General features: G+C 35.5%; 2 protein-coding genes across 2 annotated transcripts; both read left to right on the top strand.

The window, feature by feature from the left end:
* Nucleotides 1–238: 238 nt before the first annotated feature.
* LOC142613989 (UDP-glucuronate 4-epimerase 4-like) lies at nt 239–2,119 on the top strand. The gene has a single exon (XM_075786517.1). The coding sequence runs from the start codon at nt 514–516 to the stop codon at nt 1,813–1,815; it is 1,302 nt and encodes a 433-aa protein (XP_075642632.1). The 5' UTR covers nt 239–513; the 3' UTR covers nt 1,816–2,119.
* A 6,862-nt stretch (nt 2,120–8,981) lies between these two features.
* On the top strand, nt 8,982–23,817 carry LOC142613247 (uncharacterized). Its single transcript, XM_075785496.1, has 8 exons — nt 8,982–9,209; nt 10,223–10,348; nt 11,951–12,049; nt 17,218–17,360; nt 19,811–19,919; nt 20,785–20,892; nt 23,073–23,213; nt 23,291–23,817. Exons 1-8 carry the CDS (start codon nt 9,111–9,113, stop codon nt 23,666–23,668), a joined length of 1,203 nt encoding a protein of 400 aa, XP_075641611.1. The 5' UTR covers nt 8,982–9,110; the 3' UTR covers nt 23,669–23,817.
* The last annotated feature ends 1,155 nt before the right edge of the window (nt 23,818–24,972 follow it).

The raw sequence follows: 24,972 nt of genomic DNA on the forward strand, positions 1-24,972 counted from the left end.
ATATATCATATGTATTTGCTGTAATCCAAACTGATATGAATTTTCTTTAATTGAATTTTCAACCTTTCCTAAAATTTTTAATAAAAAAAATTAAGAAAGAAGATTTCAGATTTCTTTCCAATTTTTCAATATATTTTTAAATAAAAGAATTGATAGGATGTACCCTCCAAGTCCAAGCAAATTTACAAAATACCCGGCATATCGCCCTCCCTCGCTAATCATTTTTGGAAACAATTTCTCCTCCAAATTAGCAAAACTAATTACTCAGTTAAAAAAATTTCCCTTACACAGCACCACCTACTCTTATAAAACACCCTTTTTCTGACCTGTTCTGATAAACATCCCCAAACTAACACCCCACCCGGAATCGAAATCAAATTCAAATTCAAATTCTCTCTCAAAACCAAACCCCAGGAAAAACATTCCCATCCCATAGGAAAAATAAAAAACCAAGTTAGGGATTTTGGGGGTTGGTTGGGTGTTTTTAGTTTGCCATTGAATTCATTTTCCCCAATGTCACAACTTTCCCGTGGTAGTAGTAGTAGTCTTGATGAGACTCCTTCCACCCCTGGAAAGTTCAAACCCTCGCCGTACATTCACCGCCTCCGCTTCCACAACTTGTCCAAATTCACTTTCTACTCCGCTTTCTTCCTAGCCATCCTCTGCTTCTTTTTCCTTCTCTCTCCTCCTTCTGGCTCCAACCCTCGCCGATCTCTCGGCTCCTATGGCGGCTCCGACTGGGAGCGCCACGTCACTCGCTCGGCTCGCCGCCGCTCCGAATCCGGCCTCACCGTCCTCGTCACCGGCGCCGCCGGCTTCGTCGGCACCCACGTCTCCATGGCCCTGAAGCGACGAGGCGACGGCGTTTTGGGTCTCGACAACTTCAACCACTACTACGAGCCCACCCTCAAGCGCAATCGCCAGAAGGAGCTCCAAAAGAATGGCGTTTTCATCGTCGAGGGAGACTTAAACGACAAGTCGCTGTTGCATAAGCTCTTCGATGTCGTTGCGTTCACGCACGTCATGCACCTCGCAGCGCAAGCTGGTGTTCGCTACGCTATGCAGAACCCAAGCTCTTACATCCATAGCAACATCGCTGGGCTTGTTAATCTTCTCGAAGTTTGCAAGTCAGCGAACCCACAACCTTCGATTGTCTGGGCTTCCTCCAGTTCTGTCTATGGATTGAATTCTAAGGTACCCTTTTCAGAAAAAGACCGAACCGATCAACCTGCGAGTCTCTACGCTGCAACGAAAAAGGCCGGTGAGGAAATTGCTCATACCTATAACCATATATACGGTCTTTCTATTACAGGGTTAAGGTTTTTCACTGTGTATGGACCTTGGGGCCGACCGGACATGGCGTATTTCTTTTTTACTAGAGATATTCTTAAAGGGAAGGTGATTAAGATATACGAGACTGCGGATCATGGTTCTGTGGCGAGAGATTTTACTTACATTGATGATGTTGTGAAGGGTTGTTTGGCTGCGTTGGATACAGCGAAGAAGAGTACTGGAAGTGGTGGGAAGAAGAAGGGTCCTGCGCAATTTAGGATTTTTAATTTGGGGAATACGGCACCAGTGCCGGTGAGTGAGCTTGTGAATATATTGGAGAAGCTTTTGAAGGTGAAGGCTAAGAGGTTGGTGTTGCCAATGCCCAGAAATGGGGATGTGAAGTTTACGCACGCAAATATAAGCTTGGCGCAGCGGGAGCTCGGGTATAGGCCCACTACTGATTTGGAGACAGGGCTGAAGAAGTTTGTGAAGTGGTATTTTAATTATTACAAGGAGGAGAAGAAGAAGATTAGTGCCTGGTGAAGTTTCTCAATTTTTATTGGAATGTGTTTCACTCATTTTGATGACTTTGTGCTCATTGCATTTGTCATAATCTTTATACTGTCATGCGAGAGAGAATGATGTCCTGTGATTGATAGGCATTTTGTTGCAGGGCAGAGTATAAGAAACTTATGTTTTTTTTTCCCACATGTTGCTGCTTTTATTTAGGGTGTTTCTTTTAGTTTAGGTGTTGTACAGTCCATGACGGATAGATCACAGAGGTATTCTGATTGGCGGGTTTCATTTTATCATCTTGATGTTGAAATAAAATAGCATTTGTTTTCAATGGATTTTTGTGTCTTTTGTGTATGTGTGTGTGTGTGTGTGTGTTGTGAGCTCTATGATATCTGCAATTTTCTTCCCATTATTTTTTATATGAATTTTAGCTTATGATGATTATGGTTTACTTTATGTTTGCAAATGGAATGTACTTTGAGGTCACTGGTGCTTCTCTTACATTATTTATCCCACGATGCATAATATTGCTTGTTTGTCATACTTCTGGTGTTGCTTGAGTATTGTTATGTGTGCAGTCATGCTGACATAGGTCACTTGGCCCTCCTGCTAGGTTACAGCACATGAAACGTGTAATGTGCACTGTACTGTGCCTTTTTAGAACATTTGAATTGCAAGGACATTGATGTAGGTTAGAGGAAGCATAGAAGAGAAATTTCTTCATGGTAACTAGTGATAAGTTCTATTAGACACAAATTAAGTTGGGTGATCCATTGTCCCCTTCTCCTTGCTTGATTCATTGGGTGGCTGGGTGATTAGTCTGTGCAGTTTTGTGGCTCTACCATTTCGGTTGTTCCTTAAGTTTACAGTATATGTGATAATTTATTCACTCTAAACATTGTTGTGTTGGTTTTAGTTTTGTACTACTTGATTGAGTAGAACAGTAGAACTCCTCCCTCATCCTGATCAGAATTTTAATACATATAACAGGAAGCCAAAAGTCTTAGGGTTTACAGGTTGTCATACTTCATTGATGGTAGATTCATATGTATTATTACTCTTAATTTAAAAGTAAAAGAGGGGGGGATGTTAACATTGTTTTGGAGGGATTGCTAGTATAGTAAGAGAACCTAGCCTCCTCCGTCCCTCGGGACCAACAAGGGGCAGTACAGGAATATTCACCTGTTGTCCATCAACTACGCCTTTCGGCCTGATCTTAGGCCCTGACTCACCCTCCGTGGACGAACCTTGCGGAGGAACCCTTAGGTTTTCGGGGCATTGGATTCTCACCAATGTTTGCGTTACTCAAGTCGACATTCTCGCTTCCATAAAATAGGAAGCTTAAATCACGCAGGTGTTGGAGGCTTGATTATTGTGACTTCACCAAATTTGTGGCCTGAATGTAATTGATATTTATTGGGTATCTGCAGAAATGATTTTTAATTTCTTAAATCACATCCAAGTACATTGAAGATCAAGATATAAATGGTGGTGTTGGAGGTTTAAGTAGGTAATAATTTTTTTTTAAAAAAGTTTAAGTTCAATAATTTGCTGGTAGAGTAAAGGGATTGAGCATATCCTTTGGGTTGTTGGCTTTTACCATTGCAATTGGTGTTTCTATGCACATTTGGGCACTTATATATGTCTGAGTGATGGTAAAATTGTTGTAATGTTTTCGTATAAAACTTATCAATGTGGATTTTGGATCTAGAAGTTTTTCTCATATAGGGTATCTGTGGAAAGATTTTATTTCTTAAATCACATCCAAGTACATTGAAGTTCAAGATATAAATGGTGGTGTTGGAGGTTTAAGTAGTTCAATGATTTACAAAAAAAAAAAAAAAGGGTTCTAGTTCAATAATTTGCTGGTAGAATAAAGGGATTGAGCGCATTCTTTGGGTTGGCTTTTTGTCATTGGCACTGGCATTGGTGTTTCTATGCACATTTGGGAACTTATATGTTTCTAAGTGATGGTAACGTTACAATTATTGTAATGTTTTCAAACAAGGCTTACCGTGTGGATTTTGAGTCCAAATCTTCTATCCCACTTTTCCTGCTTCACTCTATACTCCACCAATAAAAACTTGCCACGTGTCCACCTAATTAATTAAATGATATCATTATTGACTTATTAAATGCTACCGTTATTAATTAATAGCAGTATTTAATTAATTAGGTGAACACGTGACAAGTTTTTATTAGTGGAGTATAGAGTGGAGCAGGAAAAATGAGACAGAAGATTTGGACTCGTGGATTTTGGATCTAGAAGTTTTGTTCATATTGGGTATCTGCGGAAATGATTTTTTTTTTTCTTAAATCACATCCAAGTACATTGAAGTTTAAGATATAAATGGTGGTGTTGGAGGTTTAAGTAATTCAGTGATTTTTTTAAAAAAAAGTTCTAGTTTGATAATTTTTCTGGTAGAATAAAGGGATTGAGCCCATTCTTTGGGTTAGCCTTTTGTCATTGGCACTGGCATTGGTGTTTCTATGCACATTTGGGTACTTATATTTTGCTCAGGTATGGTAAAATTATTGTAATGTTTTCGAACAAGGCTTGTCGGTGTGGATTTTGGATCTAGAAGTTTTTGCGTATATTATTCTCTAAAGTCTAGACTAGTGCATAGAGTGGGCAAGTGAGTGTACTTGGCTTCAAAACCTGAAACTGAGCCAAGTTCTAATTAGAGAGAATATTCAAAAACTCGTTTGGAAAAAATATTTGCTATTACCTGCTTGGGCAAGCTGAGTATAAAGTATAATTGATATTGTAATGTGAACAACACCAATGGTATTATTCCCATGGTTTTGTTTTCCAAGGTGCCATTGTTGGTAACGAGGAAATACAAAGAGAACGGATTTTGTAATTTTGCAGGAATAATTGGTGGTGGAGGAAAAGTACCTCTTATTTAAGAGTTCATAATCATTGGTCATTGCAATCTCTCCTCCTCCCCTCCCATTTAAACTGGAGAAAAATATTTCCATATGGTGTCCATATATCTGACGTGAATGGGGGCAATACTGTGTGAACTATCGAAAAATGGGGCAAAATCTTTAGTGTCATGATCCTTCTATCAGAAAAAGGCATCCCTGTAATAGCAATTAGCAAAGCTCACTTCCTCACATGAGCACGCACATAAAGACTCAACCAAGGCCTCCCCAGTTTCCTGCTTCCTACAATTTCAGAATCACATTCAACAAAGTCCAGTTTAATCTGTCATAGGCCTTCTGTAGGTCCACTTTGATAGCCATGAAGCTTCCTATACCTTCCTTTTTTTGAGACTATGAAGAATTTCCTGTACAACCACCTCAGTATCTCCCATCCATCTATCTGGTATGAATGTAGATTGACATGGACCATGGTGATTCCAGTTTCTGTAATAAAGGTCTTAGGGTCCGTTTGGATAGAATTTATTGCTGAAAATTGAAAACGTTGTAGCAAAATAATTTTTAAATGTGTGAATAGTGCTGCGGGACCCATTTTTAATAAAAAAATTGCTAAAAAAGTACGTAAACAGTGTGCGCACTGCACGTTTGTCCCTCGCAGCAGAAACAAAGAAAAAAAAAAAAAAGCAAAACGCAAAAAGCAAAACGTGGAAAAAATAATCTGGATTCAAACGTTGCCTTAATCTATAGCCTTCTAGTTTTGCAATGATTTTGTATTTACATTACATAAACTACTTAGCCTGAAAAGATTAAAAGAGGATGAATTCTCTATTTTTGTTATATGAGCAATTAAGGAGTTATCTCTTTGAGTAGCCTTCCCTTTTGAAATAATCTTCTGACAGCCTTGTTTTTTTTTCCCCAACTATGGACCAGTATTTCTTGTAGAACATAATAGGTAACCCATCTAGCCCTGGAGGCTGGAGCTTTTAGTTCAACCATTCCAAAGAGTGTCTATAATCTCCTCAGGGGAAGGGATTTGACATAACTAATCATTTTCTTGCTCTGTTATGAATGTCTAGATAAGGTCTTCCAAATCCATGGGAAAATCTATCATCTCTTTAGTGAATAGCTCTTTAAATTTGCATAGGAAGTGCTAACTGATTTCCTTCTTGTTTATTATCCAATCTCTAGGATCAGCTTGAATGTCATCTATCGAATTCCATTTCCTTAGAATGATTTTTGAGAGATGGAAAATTTGAGTTTTTATCTCCCTCTTTTAACCATACTTCTCTTGATTTTTGCCTGATCTCATCATGAAGGAACCGTTCATTCAACTTAGACTGTAGCTTTGCTTCAATATTAGCATTCTTCTCAAAGCACTCTTCTTTTTGAATTTCTTCTATTTGGGTTGTCAGATCTCTAATTCTTGTTTGGCAATGACCATACTCCTCATTCCATCTTTTGAGAGCTCTTTTTGTGTTGTGCTCTTTTGGTTTTTCGATTTTTCTTTTGGTAAAGTTTAAACCACTTTAACCCTCTGCAGTCTTCAGCCATGCATTTTCAATGACCTCAGCATACCTTTGGACTCCAGTTGAAATGTAGCTGCTATATTCAAGAACTAAAAGAGTTATGAGCCTTATAACTCAACTAACACCTCATGATATTTTTAATGGAGATGTCTAAGATTCAACCCCCCCCCTCCCCAATGTAACTATCAAGTTTATCTTAAAAATATGCAAGAGCTAACAAATTCATACCGTTGAAAGCTCACACCTCTACCATGTATAACATCAACCATGAATAAGTACATAGATACAACTTAAAAAAAATAAATAAATAAATTTACAACTATAGATATGGTTTGGTGTGATTGTGTATAATACAAATGGTACCAATGGTAGACCCATTTGAAAGTGATATTATTCGAATCAAAATAACCAAGTTGAAAAAAAAAATTGAGAAGCAAACAAAACAAACTAACCAAGTTAGTAGTTATGTTCTAAAAAAAAAAATTATTGATTACGAAGGATATTGTGTCTCTAGCATTATTTATTATTTGACTCTAAAGTTAAAATATTTGAAAAAAATATTAGACTTCTAGGTAATTATATAATTTGAAGTATATGAAATAAAAAACCTAAATAATTCTTCGAAGCTTGCCTAAGTTGAACGGATCACCAAAAACTATTGGGTTAGACTGGGTCATACATTTAAACAATATAATTAAATATTTAGACTTGTTTAGACATCAAATTATTGGTCTAACTAAGAGTTGATTCGAGTTTAAACAATATAGTTAAATATTTAGACGATTTTATATCAAATTATTGGTCTAACTAAGAGTTGGTTCGAGTTTAATAATTATAGGATCAATAGAGGATTCATAGTCCTTGGAAATGCCAACATATTCCAATCATTTTATCAAAATTTTATGATTTTTTTTGTTATCCATTTGAATTTATGAAGACTCTTAACTTTTAGTTAAGTAAATTTTCTTAATTAAGATTCAAACTCTATAGTGGGTGTGTGTAATATATAAATAAAAATGATATATTTTTGCTTATTCTTTGTGACTTAAAAAAGATCAACTTAATGGGAGAAATTACTAATATTGATGAGTAATGACAATGTATTCTTGTTCCTATACACTAATTACCAATTGCTCCATTTCACTATGTAGTTCTTATGTTTATTTTCTTCAAATGTATTTTAATTTATATTTATTCCCAAAAAAATGGATTGTAACAATCAACTCTGTTTTGTATATGAAAATAACAGTAAATTGAAAATTTTATTATTAAGTGATTGATAGTCATAAACAATATAATTGAATAGGGTTGAATATTGGTTGGTATGGTCAGCTGTTGGGGGGATTCTCAATTGAACTATATTGGCTGTTGGAATTTTGGTTTCGGTCAGTAAAGATTTTTGGGCTCAGTTCAATGTTTGGTTTAACTCGGTGATAGGGTTAGGGTTAGGGTTTAGAGAGAGAGAGAGAGAGAGAGTTTTGTTGGAAATGATTGCTTAATGAGATTTTCATTTAAGGTTATGTTAAGAATAAAACGACGTCATTTTGTTTATATATATAGAGGTACAGTCAGTTCGGATTTTGTTGGAATACAAAATCCATGACCAACGGTCCAACATCGAAAGCTTGTCTCTATTCGCAACCTCAGGCAGTAGCGCAATCGTTTTGAAATCAAGCTAGTTCATTGGGATTATTTTTCCATTTTGCATCATTTTAGCAACAATTTTGTTAGTTAGCATGTTTTTGAAACATATTAGCAAATTAACATCTTGAGTTTGTTAGACTCAATTTCAACTAGGGAAATCGAGTCTATAACACTCGATTTATGCTCTGGCAGAGGCTAATGTGGATTTTTTGTAAATGTGGATCTTGAGTCTAATCACTCGATTTAGGCTTTAGAGCAAATATTACACATCTAATCTAGAGAACACCGAGAAGAAGAAGAAAACATGAAGAAGAAGAAGAAAGATTTTTTTTGCAGGTGGGTTTGGTTTTGTAGGTAGAGATGGCAATAGAGGGGTGGATTTGGTTTTGCTGCGGGTAAGTTTTGTTTTGTAGGTGACTTCAAGAGTGGGTTTGGTTTTGCCGTGGGTCTCTTCTTCTTTTCCTTCTTTCTTCATCTTCTCCTTCTTTTTGCTTTGTTCTTCTTGTTCGTTTCTCAGATCAGTAAAACTAAATTGAGTGCGTGAGATTCGACTTCTACATGTATAAAAATTTCCACATCAGCCTTCCTGAGCATCAAAATCAAGTGCATGAGACTCGATTTCGTTCGTTGAAATTGAGTTTAACAAACTCGAGATGTTAGTTTGCTAAAATATTTCAAAAACATGTTAACTAATGAAATTGTTGTTAAAAGGCAAAAAATCCCTAGTTAATTGGCTTAAATCAATTTGAAAATTTTAGGTCTCTTAGCGTATAACTTGGCTTGGGTCCAATGCATATATGCCAAAATGGATGTGTTGCCATTTTAACAGATTTAGTATAACTGAACACTTGACCTAAGCTTGCCTTAAAGAACAAAGGAAAAAATAAATACAAAATACTAAACACACACTTAGCTAAGTTAACTTAACCCTTGTCCAAGGAGGAAAAAAAAAAAAGAGTACACCTCTATGACGATTGGCGCATCAGATCAAATAATGATGCGCATAGTATAACGCTGACGAGCAGTTGGGGGAAGCGTTTCCGTGATTGACCGTTACGATTAACGTTGTTTGGGCCCAGCCACGTGGTCTCCCTGTTCCTCAATCCCTCGAAATTATATTGGAGAATTTGGAAGGGACAGCAAGGACAAACAAAATAGATATATAAAAAAAGAGAAGAGAAAGCTCTGAGAATTGAGAGCGAATAGAAATTAAGAGAGAGAATTTCAGTGATCCATCAAATCGGACATGGTTTTGTGATATGGAGCATGTTTGGGCATAAGGCTATAACAACAATGAAAGGCCCTTTCTCTGCTCCCGGAGATTACATCTACTTCAAGTCTCAGGTCCCTCTCCACAAGATCCCCGTACGTTTCTCTCTCTCTAAATTCTTGATTTTCATTTTGAGCTTTGTTTTTGTTTTTCTCATTTTTCATCTGGTTTCTGATCATGGGTTCGACTCATTAGCCTCATTTTGTTAGTGGGTATGTCTTTGTTTTTAGCTAGTGTCTCCTTTTTCTTAGTCATTTATGGAGATTAGTGGATGAGCTTAGGTTACTAATTCTCTCTGACCATTCTATGAATTGGGTTTGAGCTTAAATACTGTAATTGTGAGGCTTTTTGATGTGGGTATGGTTTAGTTTGTTTCTTTATGGGTTTTGCTTGTTAGTCTACATTTATTACTGGGTATGCCTTTGTTTTTGCTATAACTTTTTTTTTGGCTTTCACTCAATTATGGGGATTTGGATGAGAAATAGATTCATATTTTACTCTTTATAGCATTTACTGGATTTCTTTTTCAAGTCCGAATTATGAAAATTTTGAAAATTTTAAATTATGGCTTATAATTATACACCTCGGCTTTGTAATGTAGCTTGGCTTGCATTTTGTGTTGATTGTTGTTATTGTTCTCTGTTATGTAATTGACTTAATTTGGCTTTCTATTATTGAGTACTTGGGTTCAACTCCCCAACTCTACTAAATTTTGACTTTTTCCTTTTCATCGAGAAGAGCTAGCAAGAAATTTGCATTTTGATAAATATAATCCATGGATCCATTCCCCAGTCACCAAATTGCAACTTTGGAGCGGGAGCGGGGGGGCCTATTTGATGAATTTTGACACCTAGTTGGTAGCTTTGGGAATGATTGCATTGAATACTTCTTATCATTTCGGAATATCCGCTCTTGCTTCATTAATGTCTTATTTTAAAGGACAGAAGTACAGTTATTTATGCTTTTTATTTAGCTGAGTAGTTGTTTCGGAATTTATTTTTGGGGAGTGTGCCCTTTTGGCATCAACTCCATCATAATAATTTTCACCTTGATGGTACTTCTTATTGATTGATAGTTTCTCAGCCTGCATTTTTTCTTCTTCTCACAGATTGGGACAAAGCAGTGGAGATATTATGATTTTGGTCCAAAAGTGGTGTCTCCTCTTATTTGTATTCCTGGAACAGCAGGGACAGCGGATGTCTACTACAAACAGATAATGTCCTTGTCCATGAAGGTAGAAAGTTTGATTTTATGGTGTCTTCATCATATCCATGACATTATGAAGTGTTATCAGTTAAACACATATTAGGAATTCAATTCCTCTTATTTTCCCACCTTTTTTTTCCTTTCAATTTTGATTTGATTTATGTTTATCATATCCATTACATTATGTACTGTCAACACATATTAGGAATTCATATTCATTCCTTTTATCCCTCTCTCTCTTTCTCTCAGAATAAGGCATTCGGAAGTTTACGTCATGGTTTCTAAGTTCTCATGGTCCATTTTGCATCATTGAAATTCATAGGGCTTGTTTCTAATCTTCTACAGTTCTACCCTATTGTTTTTAATTAAAGAAAATTTCTGCCAAGAATCATTAACTTCTAATAAGTGTCATGTCTTGGAATGCAAATAAAATGATGTTGGGCATCATTCTGGTCGTGCAACATTATTATTTGAGGGAGTATGTTTCATCAAAAGAATACGAGAAATGAAATTGAAATGTCGCATTATCATAAAAAACTTTGTCCATTTGGAAATGGTTTATTTTCCCATAAATTTTAGTATTTGAAGAGAAGGTTATACAGTTCTATAGCAAAAGCCAGGATATGATGGCCATCAGCTTAGCATGGTTATATTATTGAAATCTCTGGTGTATGTTCCTAATTTATAGCTTGAACCTTTCTATATATATATATATATATATATATATATATATATATATATATTTTTTTTTTTTTTGAAAGGGGGGGGGGGGGGGGGGTAGCAAAAGGGAACTACTTATGCCCATTTTACTTTTCAGCATAGAAGTTAGGTTTTAAACTGTTTTATATATTTATAAGAAGGGTCAGACCATGGTGCAATCAATGCCAAGTGCTCCCTGCCCAAGTGATGTATTGTGGGTTTGAGACTGGGAATAGTCTTCCCAAAATAAGGGCTGATTAATTACCCCTCCTAGACCCTGCAGAAGTAGGAGCCTTGTGCATTGGGTATGACTTGTTTTTTATATATATATATATATATATATATATATATATATATATATATTTTACTAAACATTGATGATATGAACTTGGTTTTTCATGACCCTACAACTAAACAAATGGAGACACTATTCGTAAGTTAGTTGCCACCAAAATAAAGTGCACCTGTATAATGTTTGAACTTATTTCTCTTCATTTAGAATTTCAGTGAACACAGCCATTTCCTTGTGGTCTTCCTTGTCCTTATCTCACTAGATGGAACAATTCCTGCATTTTGGACACTGTTATGCCAATAATGAATTGGTTAGAATTACTTCAGAAGTATTAACTTGATAATATCAACAGTCTCTGTGGGATAAGGATTCCACATGGTAGAAATATGAAAATTCTTATAGCAACAAACCAAGAGGCACTTTAATTATTCTGTTTATAGTTGTTATTTGAATATTTGTATGGCGTGAAACTAGACTATTTTCAAGATGAGATTTTAATTGACGCTTTTCTTGTATTTGTCTAAATTCCTTTTTGTGTGTGGTCAATAACGTTCTGGACTGCTAACTTTGTTATGAAGTTATTATACAATAAGTTTTTTGGCTAAGATCGAGGAATTAAATTCTTTTCGAAATGTGTAGGGTTACCGGGTAATTTCTGTTGATATCCCACGGGTATGGAATCATCATGAATGGATTCAAGCATTTGAAAAGTTCTTGGATGCTATTGATGTTCATCATGTAAGAGCTTCATTTCCTTTAAACATCTCTTACCAATTTTTTAGTTTATCAATACAGTTTTTGTATATATCATTTTTACTCATTGTTGTAATTAATGTTGTAGCACTTACGAAATGCTTTCTCATCTTGATGCACTAACTGAAATTTGCATTTTGAACTGGCATGTTGCTTCAGAAGCCACCTTTGTGCTTCATGTTGTTTAAAGTACATAGATCGTTCAAGTCAGATTTGCATAGATTCGGATCACTAGGGTCTGTGGAATATGTCATAACTCATTACCAATCTTCCTAGAAATTTTCCTTTATAAAAAATGAAGAGATGCATTGATGTTGTTTTGCTAAGAGGTACTTGCTAAGTTTAGTTTGTTTAATTCCATAAGGTACTAATGATTTATGGCAACTCCATTTTAACTAGTAAAAAGAGTTGGAGTGAGATTTATATTGTTACATCATAACTTCAACTAATCTGTCTCTTAAACAAAAATTGGATATTGTTGCATCCTTTATTCTATTTCCTTATAATATCATTCTTATCATCAATTTATTATAGAAGCTTTGCCTATGTTTGTACTTAGTGTCATATATTTGGTCATAGCCAGTCCCAAGCCCAGGAAAAGGGTGAGGGTTACTGTAGCTTGACGGCCGTCTTGTATTTAGTCACCCTATTATGACTGGATCCACTACAGATACTCATTGGGGTGTCCCCTAAAAAATACAAGTGGCGGACCCTATTTAATATGTTTAGGATCCTTAGTCAACCCTAAAAAATTTGGGACTAAGGTTTTGTTGTTATTGTATCATCAATTTTTTATGTATGAATATGGGGGAAATGAATCAATATATGGTGACAATCATATGAGCTTTTAAGGTTCACTAGAGGAAAAGATAGGTTATGGCTTTAACGTTGGACAAACCTACTGAGGAAATTGCCTACCTGTGGTTGTGGTGGGTTTAGGGTTAGGAGGATTTGTGGATATTGGGTTTCAAACCTTTTAAAAGAAGATTTAAGGTTCAAAAGGGAAAATGTTTGATTTACGGGTGGAAGGAAAAAGAAAAGAAACAGAATAGAACTTTTAGTAAAATATCTGTGAACAGTGAGCAGTAATGTGAACAATACTTTTGAATGGTACCTGTGAGAAAGAAAAGAAGAAGAGAAAGGGAGGAAAAACCCTTTGGCCAATGTGCCTCAATGCTCAGAACACTCAATAATTTTATCAATCAACTGTATCTCCTTTGAATACATTAAGCACAAATATATATATATATATATATATATATATATATATATATATATATATATATATATATATATATATATATATATATATATATAAAAGTCTCTTTCTTGTACTAGTAGCATTAAGACTGCTAGTAAAAGAGTTTTTGCTCTTTGCTTAAGCTATATCATTTGATAAAGCTTTCCAAATTGTGTAACCAATCAGAGAACAGCTTTATATAGCTCCCCATAAAAGTCACTAACACCTCTATCTACTTCAGTGAATCTAGCTTCTCCTTTAGACTGCACTAATGCGGATGATAAGTGAAAACTGTTGGATTGCGTTTGCTGTGCAGGCATTTGACCAGTGCTCAATCCATAGGAGTTTATGGAAGAAAGGCATTGAGCTCAAGGGAAACATAGGGGCTGAACCTAGACCTAATTTAAATAATTTAGGGTCTTGATCAGTATTGCCAAGAATAATAGCTGACAGCCTATCCAAAGTCTGTTTCATAGCCAATAATTCTTTGAGCTTTGCTTCTATTGAATTCACATTGGCATGTAATTGATTCAAACTTCTTTGTTACTTTTAAGTTTTGAGAAAATGCCCTAAATTTAGACTCTAATTCCATGTTAGTCACCTTTACCTTAGATGAGAAATTTTGTCATGTGGTTGGCTTAAGAAGTTTTGGGACTAAGCTCATCGATGTTGGTTGGCTAAAGAAGATTTCAGCAAAGAACTTGTAATAATTTTGGCTCTGATACCAATTGATGTAGGATAAATTGGGGAATTTGTCTCCATGTGCTTGTGGTGGGCTAAGGTTTGAGAGGATTTGTGAATCTTGTGTTTTAGACAAGGTAGTCAAAGGCGAAAGGCGACCTTGAGGCGCCAAGGCCTTGTATTGCCCGAGGCGTGAGGCAACAAAAAGGCACTAGCCCGAGTAAAGCGAGGTGCCAAATTCTTAATATATTTATTTTACATATAGAACTTCAATCATATGTACTTAGTGTATCATAATATTATAATGAAGTATGTTTCAATGTGTAGCATGAAGAAATTAGGTCTATCAAATTATTTAAAAATAGGATTAACATGGTTTAGGCTCTATTAGTTAGTTCTAACAATACATTTTACAATAAGCTTCTATATAACAATAAGTCTTACAAAACAAATTTGTAAATTAATTTAACTAAAAATAGGTTTCATAACATGCCTTTTGAAATTAATAGTCTAAAAATAGGTTTCACAACAAACTTCTATAAAAAAAAAAATTAAAATTAAAAAAAAAAAAAAACTTGAGGCTCTCACCTTAGCGCCTTTTTCATGGCTTAAGGCGGCCGCCTTGCTCGCCTAGGCTCTAAAGGCGAGTGCCTCACTAAAGGCTCCTCGCCTTAGAGCCTTTGAGGCGCCTTAGTGGCGCCTCGCCTCACCCGAGCTCCTAGGCGAGCGCCTGGCTCGCCTTTGACTACACTGGTTTTAGAGTTGTAGAAGAAAGGGTTAAGACTCAAACTTGGCTAGGGGTTTGATTGTTTTCTTGTGGATATTTGATAGAGAAAATATGTGGGATTTTAGGGTTTTGATAGGTTAGAGCAAGGGTCTGACTTAGGGTTGTATGAAAAAAGGAAAAGAGAGAAATTTATTTGAAAAATATTGTGAACAGTACCACAGAAAAGAGAACAAGAAACAGAGAAAAGGAGGAAAAAGAACAATAAGGCCAACTTGCCTCAATGCTCAAACGCTCAATATTTTATTGATCAACTTCCTCTTTGTTGAATACAATAAGAAACTTAGGTAGACCCTTAAAATCTTAACTTCACCTAATTGAACTATGATTCCCACTTCGATTAGCAAACCAAGCCTAAATCAAATTGAACCAAAGCCCACTCAATAAGACCCATAAACTAACTAAAACTTACTTATTAATAAAATAAAACTCAAGACCCACAATTATGGCTCACACCCAACAATTACAGAGTTACTAAAATATCCTTAACTAAAAGAAAAAAAGTACAAAACCTAAAATAAAATAGTCAAAACCTAACTAATAAGTAAGTCATGGGTACGGATCCTCTCTAGAAGCTATTGTAATGGCCCAGATTGTTTGCATTTAGGTGTGGATTTGGATTGTGAAGATGATGTATGAGCAAGTGTTGAATACTACATTGGGTGTTCCCTATGTCAATTTGGGATATTTAAGCTATTAAACACTAATTATAAATTCAATTTTTACTTATCAAAAAAATAAAATAAATTGACTACTTCTTTTGGGTATGGTGTAAATGTGGCTAATAATTTCCTTAAATCATGACAAGTAATATCAGAGCCAACTTGGTAATGCCCTGTAATTCAGGAGCATTTAGCACAATGCAGGATGTGACAATGATGTTAGGGATTTAAGTAGGTAAGATTGTAATATCTTCGATTATTTGTACTTGTTTTTTGGATTCCAATTGCATAGATGTTGTGTAGATGTGTGTTGTGGATGTTTATGAGGTCAATTTGGATTGTATAAGTGATTTTGAGGATATATACCTGTAACTTGGTTAGTTCTTTTGGGATATAGCACATGTGACAACTGACAAGCGCTTTCCCCGGTTATGATATATTAGGTGGCCTTTTTCCTTTTGTTGAGGTGTTCTCTCTCTTGCTCCTTTAAGGAGCTAGTGTTATCACTTGGATCTCAACTAAAATGCTTATGGTTTATTTTTCCTTAAGCATGGTAAATGGCGGCACTTAATCAGTATTTAATAGTGTATAATATTATATCTGTATTGGAGAATGCCTAGGCACATAATGATTTTTAATCTCTCTCTCTCTCTCGCTCTCTCTATCAAGATGGTACTCCCTCCATCCCAGTTTGTTTGTCCTCTATTCAATTTTGGGATGTCCCAAAATATTGTCCTGTTTCTAAAAATAAAAGTCATTAATTTACTAATGTTCCTATTATACCCCTACTTTATTTTCAAAACTATTTGAAAAGAAAACTAACAAATATTTTAAAAAATCAATCTAATTTGGGCACCTTTTTAATTGCCTCATTAAAAATAACTCTTTTTTTAAAAAAAAGTTTATAAATTTAAGGGTAGTTTTGTAAACTTATACATTTTTGTAAGGCAGACGATACAATAAATGATATTCCCTTAAAAAGTTTGACTTTTTAACAGGACAAACAAATTGGGACGAAGGGAGTATTATATTGCAAAGCCAAAGGCCTTGATGGCTAGCTTGTAAGCAGTTAATCAAAAGTGAGATTTGGTTTCCAAAACTGAGGATCCTTTATACATGTTTTCTGAGATGCATGATATTCATCTCATTCTTTGGTTTTTTTCACTATTGCGTAAACTCTATGATACATCCAGCCCATGTTATAGCTCTTTACATACAATGGAATGTTAAGACAGGAAGCCTAGGTGATATAATCTAATCAACAGTCGATCTCTTCATGACTAGAATTGTACCTGTTCTATATATAAGTTATGTCTAGATTAATCAACAACAAACTGCCTGTATATGGTTTCAGCTACAACTGGTGTGTGCCAATCATGGAAGAGAAGATACAAGCAGTTGGTGATGCAATTTGAAAATAGGTTTCATGAGCATTGTGTTTCCTAGCAGTTTGCATAGATGCCTGATCATACCCATGTATCGGAGAAGATGCAAGCAGTCAGTGACACAATTTGGAAATTGGTTTCATGAGCAATGTGTTTCGTAACAGTTTGCATAGATGCTTGATCATGCCCATATATTGGAGAAGATACTAGCAGTCAGTGACACAATTTGAAAATAGGTTTTATGAGCAATGTGTTTCCTAACAATTTGCTTAACCTTAAATGCCTGATTATACCAATGTATCATAACCTGCCTGTGTGAATATAATTAATCTTGACATACCTTATACATTTGTGGTATCATTAGTTGTTGAGAACTCAACTAATCATTGAGTGTCTAACAGATACATCTTTATGGTACATCCCTTGGGGGCTTTCTAGCACAACTTTTTGCTCAGCATCGTCCAAGACGGGTTCGCTCATTGATACTATCAAATTCTTTTCTGGATACACGCAGTTTCTCTGCTGCAATGCCATGGGCTCCTGTGTAAGTTATCGCATTTTTTCTTAGAGATAATGATTGTTAGCTGGATATGATCAAATTGCCTATATAAATCAAACAATTCCAATTCAAGCAATTTTAGGCCTTCTCTATATTAAACTTAGGGATCATCCCAGGCTGCTCTGTGTTTACTCCTACTATATAAGCATTAATTAGCAATAGCACCAAATCCCAAAAATTGTTCACTAGCCATGATAACATTTTGAGAATTCGACACGAAAGTGTCTGCTACAAGTTTCAACCTATTGGCCAACACCTTAGCTGACAATTTATAAACCCATCCCACTAGGCTATTAGGCATAGCCCAAAAACCCTGACATAAAAATTGGTGCATTACAGCTCTATTCAACTTTATTCCCTAGCTGTGTTTACCAAGCAATTCGGGGTTCCTCGAATTTTGTGTTTCCTTGGAAGGGTGTCTGGAAACCTAAGGTTCCTAAGCGAGTAGCTTTCTTCTTGTGGACAGCTGCTCACAGTCGGATTCTCACATTGGATAATCTCATGATTAGGGGTCGTTGCCTTTTGGCAAATCGGTGTTGTATGTGTTGTTGTGATGGGGAGTCGGTTGACCACCTTCTTCTTCATTGTACTGTTTCTCATACCTTATGGTCTCTTATGCTTCAGGCTTTTGGTATCCACTGGGTTATGCCAAGATCAGTGACGGGGTTGGTATCTTGTTGGCATCAGTGGTTAGGGAAGCATAACTCGAATATTTGGAATTTGATTCCAGGGTGTTTAATGTGGATTGTTTGGCTGGAACGGAATCATCGCTCCTTTGAGAACATGGAGAAGACATTGGATGAGTTAAAGGTGTTATGTCAGCGTAGCCTTTTTGAGTGGTCTCGTTGTTGGGGTTTTACTAATTCTTCGTCTCTTTCAGAGTTTATGTTTTCCCTTAGATTTTCCTTCCCTTAGTTTTTCTTTCTTTGTATCTTTCTGTTCATCATCATGAACATCCTGTACTATTTTTCATTATTAATATTACTTCTTTGATTACCAATCAAAAAAAATTATTCCCTAGCTGTAATTATCTTTCTTTCAACACTGCTTGGATATGTGTCTAGTACTGTCTATGAATACTTTTTCTCATAAAATTTAAAAATTCTCTTCCCCTTCCAAGAGAAGGGGGTGGGTATGTAGGATGAATTTTTAGTACCTGCCTAAATATTATTATGTGTGCATTTTTAGTTGAAGATCATGTCTAATTCTAATAGGTGTTAAAATTTTTGTTTTTGGGTCTTGGTCTTGTATGCATCCTGCATCCCAGGGTTGCATCCCTTTTTATGCCTTTTAAACTTAAAAAAAGAGCATTAGCTGAACATTCCCAATGTGTGGTCTTTTGTCATTTTTCTTGTTCTTCCCTTCCTGTTTTACTTGATCGTTGTAATCTTGGTTATTGATTTATGCCCCCATAGTACATTCCCAATGTACTCGGGTTGGCTGTTTTTCATTTTTTAATAAAATTTTCGTTACTTATCAAAAAAAAAAAAAAAGAGCATTAGCTGAACAGAACTTTTTTGTTTTTGTTTTTTTGATAAGTAATAGAATTTTATTGCAAATGAAATGGATTACTCTATAATCACGAGGATGAACATAAAGCACCGTGAAAAAATAAAAGAAAATCAAATAGAAGACCTAAGAGAGAGATGAAAATAAAAAATGGAAGTACAACTGGTAAACTCCATGCCTAAGACCATTCCAACAAGCTACGGAGTAGCAAGGACTTAAATTGCTCAATAGGTCTCACACTCTCCTAAAAAATATTGCTGTTACGCTCATTCCACACTAACCATATTATGCTCGCTGGCACCAAGTTCCATACATTCGAAGAAAGTTTTCCTAGCCAATTCTGCCTACCAAAAAGGAGGGATGCTACCTTGTCCAGCAACACCCAATTGAATCCCAGACATCATAAACACTTCACTCCATGAAGCATATGCAGTCTCACAATGGATCAAAAGATGATCCACCATTTCCCCACTACAACGATACATAAAATACCAACTGACTAGCAAAAAGCCTCTCTTCATCAGGTTATCAATTGAGAGAATCCTACCCCACGTAGCTGACCACAAAAAGAAATGACACCCTTGACCTTAGCACAAGCTAACCAGAACAATTTGTGCTGGTTCTTGTTTTTTATTTATTTTATCCATCCTCTCTCATAGCTAATCTTTGTGGTTTTACAACAGCAATATTCTATAGTGGCATCACTTATCAAAAAAAAAAAAAATTTTGTAGTAGCATCAGTTTGCAATCACCAGCTCCATAATTTCCATCAATTACTATATATATATGTACACACATGTTCTGCATTCTCTTTGTAAACAGGTGTGTGTTTATCTTTGGCTCATATGTCACTTGTAGCAATTTGCTTGTTAGATGTGTTATTTTCTTAAGAAATTAACTTCCTGATTGTGATATGCCTTATGCAGTGTTAGTTGGACCCCTTCCTTTTTGCTGAAACGATACGTGTTAACAGGAATTCGCGATGGTCCCCATGAACCATTCATTGCAGATTCTGTGGACTTTGTTGTTTCTCAGGTAGAGTTTGTGAAGGTCTACATCATTATGGTTCTAGCAATCTATTTAGTGTCTTGAAGCAATCTGTCCTCGAACTCTCTATTTCAGTTTTCAGCATAGGATGAATTTGTCTTTGTCAAAGATAATTGTACTTGTTGGTAACTCAAAAATTTTTCCCTCATATTTTGTTGATTTCTAAAATTTTAATGTTCAAGGAAGAGAATTGCCTTAGGAAATTGTCAAATATGCAACCATCTCCAGCTCCTTGTACCTGCATATATGATTTTGACTTATGGCATCAACTTTGCGTCCCCCTGACCCCTCCTGTCCCCAAAAATTTTCAACCTATTGGTGGAAAGGCTGAGAGCTTTATGGGAACTAGATGGTCATACAAGGTTTTCAACACAGACTTGCAATTAAATTTAAACTGGGATTCATTTGTGGAAAATAAATAAGTATTTGCAATCAATTTGATGAATCCGCTCAACTATCTTTTCTGCAGTCTTGGTAATTACCTTCTCTTACTATTATATTCCAAACGTGAGTCTGCAACATCTATAAGAATAGTGACGTTAAAATTTCTAGATAGGGTTCAATTCTTTTAACTAATCTGTTCACAAAATAAAGAGACAGAGTCTTGTGAATGAGTCAATTCATATTCATGTACTTTCTCTGTTTCTGTTTACTTCAAATGCTAATATATATGCTGTAGAAAACTGTAAATGAATTATAGAGTAAATGGTACCTCCTCCCCCTGTAAGAGCAAGCTATAGGGTGAAAATGTAGCTTCAAGATATGCTGGGTTTGCTTCACCAATGTGTATATATGTGCTGTAGAAAACTACTTGCTTAATTCCTTTGGTCATAATATGTGATTATCAATTCAGGTTGAAACACTCTCAAGAGAAGACTTGGCCTCCAGGTTAACTTTGACAGTTGATGCTGCTTCTGTTGGACCTTTGCTGCTTTCAGATTCATTTATCACTATAATGGATGTAAGTCATCTAAATTTCATTGGGTGTGTGTGTGTGTAGCCAACCCCAAAATTTTGGGACTAAGGCTTGAATGTTGTTTTTGTGTGTATGTACCTCTATATTTTTGGTCTAGTATGTTCTGAAGTTATTAAAGTCCTTGTAGTTTTGGCTTCTTTGCTTTTTGAAACTTTGACCTGATTTTGGTTTTATTCTTTCTTCCTCCCTCACCTTCCCCACCCCTCCCCCCCCCCCCCCCTCCACACACACACACACACCCCACAAAAAAGATGCAGCTGTACTGGGTAAAACTATTCCGAGTTGTGCATGTAGCTTCCAAATTCAGCAGAAACACTGTAATTTAATTTCTTTTATTTTTGATATGAGAACCTTTTGATATTTTTCATATGGAATTCAACAAAAACAACCAAGCCTTAGTCTTATGGGTTATGCTATGAATCCTAAATGGCATATGTAATTCCTTGGTGAATTTGTTGCAAAAATTAGTGATAATGAACAGATATTGAGTAGCATCATTTGTGGCCTTTGTTCTACTTTGGTGTTTCTCTGGTGAAAGTGGAAGAAACAAAGCTCCCTTGATTCTAGTTGGGCTTGTGCTTGCTTTGCCAATACCATTCAATTTCAATTCTCTGGTTACAGTAGGTATAACTCACATTTTGGTGATATCTACTTCAATTAAATGTTTTAATCTGGATATACTTTGAACTAGCTTATGTTAGTGTGGTCCTAATAAGAGTGGGATGGAGAGTGAGGTTGTAGGATCGATTAGGTGCATTTGTAACTTACAACAAACAAAGCCTTAGTCCCAAAATTTTGGAGTTGACGATGGATCCTCAACATATTAGTTAGGGTTAGCCATATGTATTTTTTGCCTGCATTCTACACTATATAAAGTCATATTTCCTGTTACTTCCTTAATTGACATGTACTTTTTTATTACTTACTAGTGTGATTTTGGTCTTTCTCTACCTTTTTTCGTTTCCTCAACATGGATAAATTCGCATGTTCTTACTAGTGCATCAGTCACTTGTTCTTATATATGACCGAACCATCTTAAGTGACTCCCCCTTGTCTTTTCATTAATAGGGGCTACCCCTATCTTTAGGCGAATTTCCCCATTTCGAATGATATCTTTTTGTGTATTTCCACTTATCCACCTCGGTATTCTCATCTCAGCTACATTCATTTTATGAATATGTTGTTTCTTAACAACCAAAATTTTGTGCCATAAAAGTATAAAGCATAGTTAGTTGTATAATTGTCTAATAAAATTTTCCCTTTAAGCTTAATGGGTATTCTACAATCACATGACACTGCCGATGCGCCTCTCCACTTCATCCACTTACCCTCTGATTCACTTCCTCTTCAACTTCTCTATCTTTATGAATTATCGATCCAAGATAATAAACTATTGCTCTTTTGTATCTCTTAACCGTTAAGTCTTAGTGCCCCTTGGTTTCTATTTCTACTTTTACTAAACTTACATTCCATGTACTCTGTTTTAGTCCCACTTGATTGAAAGCCTTTAGATTCTAGAGTGTCTCACCAAATTTCTAACTTGGCACCGACTCCACTTCAAGTTTCATCCACTAAACTATTTCATTTGCAAAAAGCATAAACCAAGGGACTTCATCCACTAAAACTGGATCATCTACATTTGTAACTTATTGACCCATGCAAAAAAAAAAAAGATTCTCTATGATACATTTATTAAGTTTTTCCATTATGAATTATTTAGGGAAAGGAAACCAGTGACATGTGCAACATAAGTTGAAAATGAATCTCAGCTGTAAGCTTAGTTTTGTTGTTAAATGTGTTGAGCTAGATAGATCACAGGTCAGTAAAATACTGTACCTGAATAAATATATGACAGTCAGGTTTTTAAAGTTTCCTGAAACTCTATCAACAATCCCTTGTTTCTGCTTGCTTATATAATGATAATGCTGTCAAAATTAACTCGCTTGCTTTGTTTATTCATTTATGTGTTCCCTCCTGAATTTTCAATGCTTTGAAGTCATTGAACTCTTGCAAGATCAGCATAATTAACATGGTGGTTTTTCTCTTCACTTATAATAATGAAAGGAAATTAAAAAGTTTTTTTAACTTTAAGACATGCTGGTTTCTTTTTAACACGTTTGCATGTTTCTTATCATATTTTGTTTTTGCATGTTCCATTCTTGAAGACAAATGACTACTGTGCAATTCCCCAACAACTCAAAGATCAATTGGGTGAGAGGTATCCTGAAGCAAGGCGAGCATACTTGAAAACTGGGGGGGATTTTCCGTTTCTTTCACGTCCAGATGAAGTTAACTTACATCTTCAGGTAGTTATTCTTTGTCTGTTTGCTTACATGTGTATCAGTTGAAGGGCCTGTGTAATGGGCATTCTACAATGTGGCAGCTACACTTAAGGCGGGTTGGTGTGGAAGCTCGGCCAGACCTGATCCAGGGAATCTCAAGGGGAGGTAGTGGTGCGAGTCCTAGTGAAGAGAATGACAAAGGAGAAGATCCAGATGATCCACCCAAGGATGATGGGGAGATCACTAAAGATCCATCCACAGATAGTCAGCTCCATCCAGCTCCAGAGAGTTCAGAATCTCATAGTCTAGATGATCAGCTCCTCAGTAATGCCAGAGTATGTCATTTTGTTAATGAAAATATGCTGGTGCCTTTCTTACCTCATCTATGGGAGATTTTGTTCCTATATTTGCTTTCTCTTAATTTGGGAGCATTGTACATTACTTTGAGTTATTCTTGGAATTTCAGACAAGTAGTGTAAAAATAGCTGGACATCGTTATTGTATAAACTTACACAAGCATTTGTTGAAAACCAAGTCTGTTTTGGGTTGCTGATGTTTCTGAATTCTGTTGCACTTCTGGCATTTTAGATTGTGCTATAATTTAATGTGATTTTTGTACATTTCAAGATGATTTCTTGTACTCTTAAATAAGTAAGATGTTAGCCATGTGAAGTATATTATTTATTTTTGAACATTATCAATAACGTGCTCACGGGTTGTGGTGAATAACAGAGGATTGAGGGGAAATTGTCAATTTTTTGAGTTGTGATATGTGAAAACTCGAAGAATGAATTACAGAATTAATTGAAATAAATGTTGAAGTAGAACACAGACATATGCCGATTTAAATCTTTAAGTAGCTTGTCACATCAAATGAAAAGGGAATACTTGAATAGCCTAATATAAGCAACTAATATTGACATTCTTCTATATTATTTAATGTGATTTTTGTACATACCAAGATAATTTCTTGCACTCTTAATTAAGATGTAATCTTCTTTATTTAAGCCATGTGAAGTATATTATTTATTTTCAAATATTATCAATCACGTTCCGGGTTGTGATGAATCACAGAGGGAGGATGAAGGGGAAATTGTTGCAAACCACCATTGTTCCATTAAGCTTTTTGGGTTTGTTTGGAAATTATATTAGGACTTTGTTTTATCTTGTAGGCTATAGAGTAGCGCTTATAAGAAATTGGGAATTTCCCCTTGTAGATTGGCACTATTGAAATCATTTTTTGTGTAGGTTGATGGGTTAATGCCCTTGCATGGAAGCTAAATCACACTAATTTTCTAAGTTGTGATATGTGAAAATGATCTCGAAGAAAGAGTAGAGAAATAATTGAAAAAAAAAGGTAAAAGTAGCACTCACATTAAATCTTTCTCCTTTTTTTTAACGATAAACCTTAAACTCACACATTAAATCTTCAAGTAGCTTGTCATAGCGGATGAAAAGGGAATCTGCAAATAGCCTAATACAAGCAACTAATATTAACATTCTTCTATATTATTTAATGTGATTTTTGTACATTCCAAGATGTTTTCTTATACTCTTAATTAAGTAAGATGTAATTAAGTAATCTTCTTTATTTAAGCCATATGAAGTATAATATTTATTTTCAAACATTATCAATCATGTTCCCCGGGTTGTGGTGAACAACGGAGGGAATACACATTAAGACTTATAGAGCAACACTTATATGAAATTGGGAATGTCTACCTGCAGATTGGCACTATTGAAAGCAGTTTTTGTGTTAGTTGACGGGCAATTGCCCTGGCAT

This window comes from Castanea sativa, chromosome 10, assembly GCF_040712315.1.
Source record: "Castanea sativa cultivar Marrone di Chiusa Pesio chromosome 10, ASM4071231v1".
Classification (NCBI taxonomy): domain Eukaryota; kingdom Viridiplantae; phylum Streptophyta; class Magnoliopsida; order Fagales; family Fagaceae; genus Castanea; species Castanea sativa.

Excerpts from the sequence above, each read along its gene's own strand:
- LOC142613989 (XM_075786517.1), top strand. The coding sequence starts at position 514 with ATGTCACAACTTTCCCGTGGTAGTAGTAGTAGTCTTGATGAGACTCCT.
- LOC142613247 (XM_075785496.1), top strand. The coding sequence starts at position 9,111 with ATGTTTGGGCATAAGGCTATAACAACAATGAAAGGCCCTTTCTCTGCT. Across the intron at positions 12,050-17,217 it reads ATGCTATTGATGTTCATCAT|ATACATCTTTATGGTACATC; the intron begins GTAAGAGCTTCA and ends AGTGTCTAACAG. Across the intron at positions 19,920-20,784 it reads TGGACTTTGTTGTTTCTCAG|GTTGAAACACTCTCAAGAGA; the intron begins GTAGAGTTTGTG and ends TTATCAATTCAG.